This window comes from Gymnoscopelus microlampas (assembly GCF_963454915.1).
Source record: "Gymnoscopelus microlampas genome assembly, chromosome: 6".
Lineage (NCBI taxonomy): Eukaryota > Metazoa > Chordata > Actinopteri > Myctophiformes > Myctophidae > Gymnoscopelus > Gymnoscopelus microlampas.
In genome coordinates this window covers 7,231,544-7,242,635 of record NC_139943.1, presented here as the reverse complement: position 1 = coordinate 7,242,635, position 11,092 = coordinate 7,231,544, and the positions used below count along the sequence as shown (strand labels likewise).

Here is an 11,092-nt window from a genome sequence, read left to right as displayed (position 1 = left end):
GAATCACTGATCTATTCTGCACCTCCACTCATTGAGTTATTTATGGTGATACAAGCTTGCATGCATTGTTTAATTGCACCACAGGGGGCAGCAGAAGCTTAACCCAGTCAACAGCTATTCCAGGAATCTTGTGACTCAGACATTTACTGTCTGTCAGGTGTTTGTTTGTTGTGTGTAGTCAATGCTCTCTGCTCTACTGCTGCGAAGATGATTGATAATTACTCATCGGTCACAACATTCTGATGAGGATATCGTTGTTGTCGGGCAGGAACCTTGTTTTTTTCCATATTTCAACTTTTTAACCACTTAACCCCCACATGGGTAACCCCACATGGGAGTCCCTCAGGGCTCAATGCTAGTGTATTTTCTGTTATTGTGGGGGAAGCTTTCGCTGAAAATAGCAGATCGACAAGCTCACAACGCAAGCTTTCACTGTTTAAAAAAAAAACAATGATAAAAAAGCAACGGTTTTGGACAATGTAAGCACATCATTGCCAGGGTGTGTCTTACTAGATGAGTGGTTCTCAAATTTTGTGTTAAAGATTTCTTAAATAACAGATGTACAAGATCTTCTTGGTTTCAAATGGCCTATAGCCAACATGGTTAAGTCACGTGTTTACACTGATTTTGATGCTATATCAAAACCTATAACAGAACCACTGTACTAGATAAAGAACAAATACAATAATCTAACTAAAGATTCCTGAGCAAATTAAGACACTTTGGAGAAATGAGTATTTTATATACAAAAAAAAGTTTTATTTGAAATTTTGGTATGAAAAAATATTCTCCCCCATCATGATTTTCACAATTTGAATTGAAACAATATATAAGTCCTCGACATTTTCATCCACATTTTGAAGCATTAACGTTTAGAATTTAGTAATCCAACTCATTTTTTTTAAACATACAGCATTTCCCATCTTTTGTCCATACACATTTTCATTGAACTCCATTTGGGTCAATTGATTTCTTTTACCCCACAAGTAGACACAAGAGTTGTTCAAAAGTGGACAACAGCTAAATTGGTTTTAGTTGGCGAATTAATGGGATTACAGGAATGCAAAAAAAAAAAAAAGTGAAAGAATTGAAATAATTTTTTCGGATATGGGATCCCCCTCATATCCAAGGAAAAAAATAATAAATAAATAAATAACCACAAGAGTGTGGAATGTCCTAGTACAAATAAATAATATACATGGGAGAATGTACATAAATATACAAATACTAATCAAAAAAAGAAAAAAAAGAGTAATATAATATATAAAATAACAATGAGACCATGAATATTGCATTGATTGTGCATCATTTCACGCCCGGGGGTCCCAGCCTATACACACGATTGGGACCGTGAGGTTTCTTTTTTTCAGCGAACGATGGAGTAAGCGTTAAAACGCAAAAGTTTTAGCAGAGTTAGCGTAGTGTGTAGTAGTCCCTTTTCATTGGGACAGAAACGGAGAGAGGGAGAGAGAGAGAGAGAGAGAGAGAATTGAGAGGTGTTGTGTGTTTCAGTACACATTCAGAGACTATGGATGAGAAAACCATTACAATACAGCTGTGTGCTGCAGACACTTCCAGTGAGAGAGAGAGAGAGAGAGAGCAGCAGTCGAGCCCCATTTATACTTCCGTCGTAACGCAGACAATTAGCAGATCTATAAGCGCACAACGCGTCGCTACCGCAACGCATTGCGAGCATATGGATCTTCTTATAGGTTTGTCGTTTGACAAGAGCACAAATAAGGGCGTCTAGCCTCTTGGTTTATACTCCCGTCACACGACCGCAAATGCCCGAAAATAGCCAATCTTAAACTTTTGATTATTTTGATTCTTCTTGAACCTTAAATGGGTTCCAATTTTTTTTCTTTTCTTCTCCCTTGCTTTTCATAAGAGAAATAATTTAAGATTTTCTTTTGGATATGGGATATCCCCCTCATACCCAGGGAAATAAATAAATAAATAACATAAATAACCACAGATATGTGGAAAATGTCTGCCTGTAAGATCTGTGCTATTTTCGGAGCGCGACGAGCAACGTCATACGACCGGAGGATAAATTAAGCGGCATATAAAAAGAGAGAGATGTAGTGTTGTGAGTGTTGTTGTTGAGTGTGCGTTTTCAAGTATTCCACCATGTCAGTGTTGAGGGGGGGGGGGGGGTTGGGGGGGCATCTTTTTTTTGCCATATCGCCGCTGGTCGTCAGCAGAAACCTTTTATCTCCATATCGTGGATGTTATTTTTTTCATAAATTGAAAATTTTGCTTCAAGAGTGTTGTACGAAAGCAGTGAAAATAGCCGATCTACAAGCACACAACACGTCACAGCGTTGTGAGCTTGCAGATCGGCTATTTTCAACATTTTTAAAAACATATTTTTTTAAATGATGATACAAAAGGAACGGTTTCGGGACATATGCGGGATTTCCCGCCCGACGACACAGACGATTATGTAACCCTGGCGCTGCCCTCGGATATAGGCTCTTGGGTGAAAGAGGCACAGGGTGGGGGGTTCACCCCCATCGACCCCCCCTCCCCCCCTTCTTTTTCTTTTTTCAAATTGGCAAACAAAAACATGACAGGGGGGGGGGGCTGCACCCAAAAAAGATAAATTAAGCAGCTTTCCAAAAAACAAGGCACTCCAAATCAATGAAAAATACAAAAAAATAATAATAATAATAATTGTTGAAAGCTCTATAAGAGCTGCTCAGAACATAAACGGGGATGGGGGCGGGGGGGGAGGTTGCAGAGAACATGAACCAACCCAAAAAATTATATAATAAATCATCATCAGAAATAATGCCACCAGACCACCCCAAAAACGTAATAACAAAAGCTCCTCGGTGAGCAAACAACATCTCCTCAAAAACTAAGACGTAGTTTCAGAGGAAAAAAACTTTTTTTTAGTTGCCAACCACAATAAAAGTCTTTGCAGTCCCCACTGCTGTGCTGCCAAACATGAAGGGTCTGGGGGGGGGGCATAAACCCCCCATCATCAGTCCAAGGGACATATTTATCAATGTCATTCCCTTCCCCATTTCTTTCATGGAATTCCCCAGTTATGATCATCATAGGCTCTCCTTGCTGGAGTGTGTACTGGAGTCGGCACTGATGGCGTGCAGCGTGATGTCACCGCTGCCCTCCGACGACGATGAGGACGACGTCGTGGAATCCTTTGGCGATGTTGTCGTCGATGAAGACGACAACGACGACGATGCGGCCCGCATCCACGGGTGGTCGAAGATCTGCTCCAGCGTGGGCCTGTCTGAGGGCCGTAGACACAGGCACCACCTGATGAGCTGCTGGCACTCTGCGGAAAATGTAGAAATAAATGATTAGATTTGTTTTTTCTTGACCACAAATGTTAAGATTGCCATTTTAGGTAGCGTGTTGTTCAGACATATATTGGGGTTCATTTGTTTATCTGGTATCCTATAGTTTCAAATGTGCAGAAGGTTATTTAGATAGCATGTTGTTCAGGCAGATGCTAGGGTTCATCGTTTGGCTGGTATCCTAGTTTCTTTGAGGCACTAAACTTTTCTTTGTTGATTGTTGACTAGAGACCATCTTTAGTTTACTTTTTATGATTATTATTATTCCGATCACACACTTGTAAGTCACTCTGGATAAGAGCATCTCAGAAAATTCGTTTTTGTGCAAGATCCATAATTTTTTCAGGAAGAGAAAGGAAAAAGAAGAGGGAGAAAAGAAGGAAAACTGAGAAACATGTAGAGGATAGGCAACTGTAATTGGAAAAAGACTACACACTAGACCAGGGGTCTTCAACGTTTTCGGGCCATGGACCCCCTAGCTGAGAGAGAGATGAAGCAGGGACCCCCTCTATATTGTATAAAATTGTGTTTCAGATTTTAAAAAAATATATATTTTGGTTGGTTTGCTTGGTCTGCTTTTTTTCCCTCTACACCTATGCCTTTTTGCCAAAAATAGCCGATCTACAAGCTCACAACGCCTCGCAGCGTTGTGAGCTTGTAGATCTGCTATTTTTGGCTAAAGTTCTCCTCAGAAAAGGGGTGCTAAAGGGTTCAAGTGGACCGCCTGTTGAAGACCCCTGTACTAGACTAGGTGTGGAAACGTCACGAGAGGGTTTCCTACACTCTTCCTAAAGTGCTCACCTTGGGAGATCTTCCTCCTGAAGAACATGCGGCCGGCCGAGGAGCATCCTCGGAGGATCTCCTCGTCCTGCTCAAAGGGGATGTCTCCGCACGCCATGTCGTAGAGCAGCACGCCCAGCGACCAGACGGTGGCCGACCGCCCGTGGTACCTGTGGAAGCGGATCCACTCGGGCGGGCTGTACACTCTGGTTCCTACAGACCAAAAAAAAGAAAAAAAAGGCAAACGCCATGAGTGAATTGTGAACGGAATTGTGAACCAAAAGAAAAAGTGGCAGTCGAGAACAGTTGCTTGTGTTAATATACTTTTGCATTGGTTCTCAAGATGTCCAGTAACTTGGGTCTGTAACTCAGAGAGTGTACCCAATGGAACCCAAATGGACTCTTACGGGTCCATTTGGTTCCATTTGTACACTCTCAGAGTTAAATTAACACTGGGGATTTTAACAGTGTAGATTGGGGTCCCGGATATTGGGGGGGGGGGGTGGGGGGCTGAGGTCCCAGAGTAAAAAAATAAAATTAAAATAAATACGGTATCAAATACAGGAGTCCTTGAAATAGAATCACTGTGTAATAATGTGTAATATGACTATCTTAACACTGCGACACTACAAACAGCACAGTCTCCCCTCCCTCCCAGTCAGCTGACCGCCCGGCCCCGCTGTATTCTGTCTAAACCACCCCCGCCCACCCCACCCCTCCCCCTCGCGTCTGCCTGGCGCGTGACGCTGACTGCGGACCCAAAATAAAAAAGAAGTCACGAGAAGCCAGCAGGCAGCCAGTCAGTCAGCGGGAGGAGGAGGAGGAGGGAGAGAGAGAGAGAGAGAGAGAGAGGGAAGACCGACATATACTGCGTCATCATGGCTGCAATGGAGCTGCTAATTTTGGGGTCGTGAGGAGAGGAGGAGAGAGAGGCACACACACACCGCCTGGTATAAATAGCTCCTTAACAAGTCGGTCGCCATAACAAAAGCACTACAGCCCCGCCATTATATCATTAAACGCGTTGAACCCCTCCCTCCCTCCCTCCCACCATCCCCTCTCTCTCTCTCTCTCTCCCCTGCTACCCTCATCCCTCCCCAAGGGCATGGAGGGGGGGGGGGCGGGGGGACTTGGATACCAAACAAAAACAGGAATGCGTCACGTGCGCTGCCCATCTCAGGTTTCACAACAAGACACGCAGCAGCAAAACTCGCGCACAACCTTTAACAGAACACAACCATGTCCATATAAGCCTCTTTTTTTTAGCTTAGTTTTTGAGGAGATCAAGTGTGGATTCTAAGCCATAGGGCGAAAAGCCCCATGTCTCAACATCACAACATTTTGTTTGATATAATCACACAACTAAAAAAAAATAAGACAATCCTATTATCATTATAAGCAGCCATTAGGCTCAGATCAAGCAGGTGACCCTGCTCCTGGGGGGGGGGGGGGTGCCATGCTTATGACAGGAAATGCTGCGTCAGAGCAGAGCACGCCTTGCCCAGAATATCAATACAGACAAGACGCAGCATCCGTCATTCACAGAACCACACACCACTGATTTATCAGCCTTTTGCCATGCCACAGCAGACAGCACAGACCCCCCATTTCATGCAATATTTGATCTCTGGGACCCCCCCCCCCCCCCCTCAATCTGCACAGTAAACAATTCCCAGTGTCAGCTATTTGACAACAGTGGAACCAAAAATCTACCATTTTTGAACACTCTCAAAAGTTACCACCCTACCCCCAAGGGACCCATTTTGGACCCCCTGTTGGTCCACGGACCTCAGGTTGAGAAACGGTGACCTTGCACAATCATCATAATCATAAATATTCTTAAGTAAATCATGAATGTATATCGTCACTGTCAGACAGAAACCATGTATCTCCATATTTAAACTTTTTATGTTTTTTTTTGTAAATTTACTTTTACAATTGAATGTCACACAACAAGTAGTGAAAATAGCAGATCTACAAGCTCACTTTTGTTTAAGGAACCATTTTGGACATACAAGGTTTTCCCACCCAACAGCAACAATATGATAAAGAATTATAATATATATATTTGTTAAACTCCTCCTTACCGTCAAAGTCCGTGTACACCGTGTCCTTCAGGATGGCCCCGGAGCCGAAGTCGATGAGCTTGAGGTCGCCGGTCCTCAGGTCCACCAGCAGGTTCTCGTCCTTCAGGTCGCGGTGCACCACCCCGCACGCGTAGCAGTGGCGCACGGCCTCCAGAACCTGGCGGAAGAACCCGCGCGCCGTGTCCTCCTCCAGCGCGCCTTTCTCCGTGATGTAGTCGAACAGGTCCTGGCCCTGCTCCGGCCGCTCCATCACGATCAGCCAGCCGTCGCCCGGCCGCTCGTACCAGTCGATGAGGCGGATGACGCCGGGGAAAGAAGAGGATGAGGGCGACGATGAGGGAGGAGGGGGGGACGAGGCCGGTGGTGGTGGTGGTTGGGGGGGAGACGAGGAGTTGTTGCTGTTGGTGTTGTTGTTGGAGCCGGTACAGGGCGACGACGACCCCCCTCCCGACACTTTCTTCAGCAGCACGATCTCCAGAGGGACCACCGAGCCGTTCTAAGAGGAAAAAAGAAAAGAAAAAGATTTGCACACATTTTAACGATTTATTCAACAAAAAAAGCAGATCTACAAGCTCATAGGAGCTCAAAGATTTGCACACATTTTCACGACAAAAAATGCCTATCTAAAGGTCATATGAGCTAAAAAGACTTGCACATATTTTCACTTTTTAAAAAAAGCAGATCTACAAGCTCGACCCACTGTGAGCTTGTAGATCTGCTACTTTTGAATAGTGGTTAAAATCCGAGGGGGGAGGGCGGGACAACAACAATGGCACATGTTATAGGCCGCCTAATCGCCACACATGTGGTGACAAAAACACATGGTTCACACGTTGTTGGAACAATAACACACGATGGTCACATTGTTGCCGATCGCAGATCATCATCATTAACTACAGCTACAAGTTAACTAACCACCGCTTATTAAGTTAAACACAGGCTACTATGTGTCAGATCTGTAAATAAAACGTTCCATGTTGTAGCCTCTACTACAGTAACCACGCTCTCAGACAGACAGAGTTACACAACAGACGCACATGGTGGTGCTTTAGAGACAATAAAGTGTGTATAAATCTTACCAGAGTGCCCCAGTCTGTGACCCTTTCCTTGGAGACGTGTTTGATAGCAACCTGCAAACACATACATAAAAGAAACATCAATACAACCCATGGTTACATAGATAGACGATGGTGTCGCTTATTGCCTACTACAGGAACCGATTTATCTACAGGCTTTTAAAATGTAGGTCGTGACTCGTTTCTCTGCTATAGTATCCCGGATGAATGGCAGCCCTAGTAGCCTCGAACACACCGGGTCATGTGGTGGAGGGATCGGAATCAAAACAAAGCTTCTCTTACCGGCAGCCCGTCAGAGATCCTGGTTCCTCGGTACACGGTGCCGAAGCCCCCGGAGCCCAGCACCGAGCCCACGTGGTACAGCTTCTCAAACGGTTCTTTAGCCTCCGTCTTCCCTGTAAAAATGAACATAAACCACGGGTTTATTCCTTTAAATCTGCGTCCATGCTGGCTTGATCGGCGCACAATGCGCGCAGCAGCATCGCCCCCATGGCCACGGCTCACACACACACACACACACACACACACACACACACACACACACACACACACACACACACACACACACACTCTTGTTTTCAAAATGGCCCCAGATTTCATTATAAGGTCAAACCCCTGCCGACAACCTTTTGGCTTCAATGGCAAATAAAGCAAAGAGAGCGAGAGAGAGGGAAGATATCCCTGGGAATAAGTCCAAGATTATAACGCCGTAGAATAAACCGTTATTTATAGGCCTATAATAAAAGGATCCACTGATCGAATAACTTCTGTTGGTTTGATTTTAACTGCGGCCACGTATATTAGTGAGTTATTATTATTATTATAGTAGGTTATACTAGGGACATCTGGGCAGCTGGATGCAACATTGGCTATTTTGTTCAAAATGTTTTTTTTTTTGGTATGGTCTAAAGTAAAGTAAACATGCTTAACCATTCGGCAATTAAGGTCTAATATTTCTACAAATTGCTACAAAACCTGTATATCCAGTCATTTTGGGGTATAAACAAGACGTTTTTAAGGATACATTTGAGTCTGATAATGATGTACTACATCGTGTATACTTAACTTTACTTTCAAATATATATATATTTTTTTAACATTTTGGACAAAATAGCCAATTTTACATGGAGGTGCCCAGATGTCCCTAGTGCCCACCTATCCTGTCTCCATATTTCCGAATACGGGGGGAAATCCTTCTTTACCTTGTTGCTGATTAAGCTGAATCTTCACCGACAAATCCATATTCGAGGTGCTGCAGATGTGAGAAAAGGATCCGAATTTGGAAAGCAACATTGTTTCTATTATATTCCTCCCCCCGAAAAAAACGTTATTCCTTAATTCTTCGAGAAGCCAAGTCGGTCAGAGACGCAGACTCAGTGGTCCTCCGGTGGTCCGCACGAAGACGGGGAGCTCAAACATCAAGGTTATTAATCACCGATCAGGAGAAAGAAATTTAAAAAATAAGTAAAGATATAAAAGTTGTAGTCCAGTAATGGTGTCCAAGGAGAATCCACTGCTTTCCCACAACAGAAGCAGTCATGTGCTTTAGCTCTATTAATGTCAGAGGAATAAATATGACTGAATGGTTTGAACCCAGTGAGCTGTAGTAGTAGAGTGTGTGTGTGTGTGCGTGTGTCAGTGTGTGTGAGATCCTCCTCCCCTGAACCCAGTAATCTCTGCTTGGACTCTTTAAAGAGCCAATATTATGTATGAGCCTCGCACACAGTGTTGCCAGATTCTATTAAAACAAGCGCAAAAGAAGCGACTATAGCCAGGGGTAGGCAACCTTAGGCAGTGGTGCCAACCTTTAGACACAGGGGGGAGAGTGATCGCGGGCACACTGGCGTAAGTGTGAGTGAGAGGATTTTTCTTATAGAATATTAAAAATAAAACAAAATGTCAATTAAATGAAGTACCAACAAGGTCACTCACAACCCGTCGAAATGTGACGAGTTGTGAGCTTTTAGATCAGCTATTTAAAAACAAAAATCTTGAGGAGGGGTAAAAAGTGTAAAATATGGAATATTTTTGAAACATTTTTAACAACACAATCTGGTATGGGTCCCGGGGGGTCCCTGAGACAAATTATAATTTCAAATGGGGAGGTATGTGTAGACAAATATTCATTCATTTGGGGGGGTTTCCTTGACATGAAAGTGTTTAAGAACCACTGGTTTAAACAAGTATCTTTTCTTTTTTGTCAAGCCCAAATAAGCAACTACACTTTAGAAACTAGCCCAAAGTCGCTTATAATAAAGCAGACCTGGCAACGCAGGTCGCACAGGCTGGGTGTGTAGATCCCTCCGCCTCATCCCCCCTTTACATTGTTTTAATTATAATTACTTTCCACTGAAACATACCACACACATTTAAGAGTGTTATATAACCTACCTGTGTGTGTTTAAATAACAGGCTTTGAGTTGGAATATAATGGGAATGATGTTCAAAACATAGGGGACTACTTTCCTGTAGTAGTCAAGACGCCCACGGATTTGGGCTGAGTAGCCCCACTTGGTAGTGCTTCGTTTCATTAGCAAAATGTTAGATCCAATTTGCATTCAGTGGTGGAAGAAGTACACTTTTTTTTACTTGAGTAAAAGTAGCAATCAATACCGCAATGTAGAAATATTCTGTTACAAGTAAAAGTCTGGTTTTCAGAATGTACTTTAGTAAAAGCACAAAAATATTGGCATGACATAGGGCTTTATATTGTCCCTAGTGAGATATATATTATAATTTAAAAACACAGGCCGGTGTATAAAAGAAAAAGCAAACTATTCTGTCTCATCAGTTTGCATGAATAATGCCACATTATCCCTTAAATACAAATATCATTTCTGTGGCGTTTATAACTGTGTTGCTGTGACACAGAGCTGCCCATAGAGGGGGCTGACAACACAGATGAAGGAGATGATGGCCAACAAATCAATTGCAAATCATTGAATGAATACATATATTATGGAACATTTATTATGTGCATTTGTTCAAAGATTACACTGAATTGCATCTGTGCCATCCAAGCTAAATCACTTCAGCACACTTGCCACTGTATGAAATCAGAAAGTATTAAAATTGTATAATCCCCTCCAGGTCAACTGGAATTTGACAGCATATTTATCCACTTAAAACCCTATATATCGTCTCTGTCAGGTGGAAACCTCATACGTCCAAAAACTGTTACTTTTCAGGTTCCAAAAAAAAAAAAAAGTTAAAGTAGCAGATCTACAAGCACAAAACTCTTCGCTTTGCCTCCGAGCTTGTAAATCTGCTACTTTTGATGCTTTTGTGTGACACTGTATAGTATGACCAAGTAGGGGCGTTAATTTACACACACAAAAAAAACACAAACATTTGCAACATGGAGATAGGAGGTTTCTGCCCGACAGCAACAATATATATTTGTCGCCTGGAGTACCCCAGGGTTCTATAGTAGGCCCACTCCCCTTTTCCAGGCTACACCGAACCGAAAATATTACGGCACTTTCGTTGAATGTTTGACCCCCCCCCCAGGGTTCATGTGGTTTAAACATAAACATAGTGATGGGAAAAGGGTCCATAGATTTCAGATTTTACATCAGCATTGCCAAAGGTCTGTAATCTTGCTCACAGACTCTGCAATACAACCAACCCCCCATGGGCCTTTCTTCACTCCATCTGCTGGAGCGCCTTCACCTTCAATGGTGTCTGATGTTATAACGCAGTGGTTCTTAACCTTTTCAGGCCGTGACCCCCCAACATAATCATAATTTGAACTGGGGACCCTCCATTTTGTTTGACTCCGTTCCACAGATAAATATTGTGAAAATAGCAGATCTACAAGCTC

At 43.2% G+C, this 11,092-nt stretch overlaps 1 protein-coding gene across 1 annotated transcript; it reads right to left on the bottom strand.

The window, feature by feature from the left end:
* Positions 1-741: 741 nt before the first annotated feature.
* Positions 742-8,923, bottom strand: LOC311046713 (serine/threonine-protein kinase pim-3-like). The gene is made up of 6 exons (XM_084059222.1): positions 8,472-8,923; positions 7,552-7,664; positions 7,273-7,323; positions 6,194-6,689; positions 4,128-4,319; positions 742-3,304 (listed from the first exon to the last, which is right to left on the bottom strand). Exons 1-6 carry the CDS (start codon positions 8,560-8,562, stop codon positions 3,063-3,065), a joined length of 1,185 nt encoding a protein of 394 aa, XP_083915348.1. The 5' UTR covers positions 8,563-8,923; the 3' UTR covers positions 742-3,062.
* Positions 8,924-11,092: the final 2,169 nt, after the last annotated feature.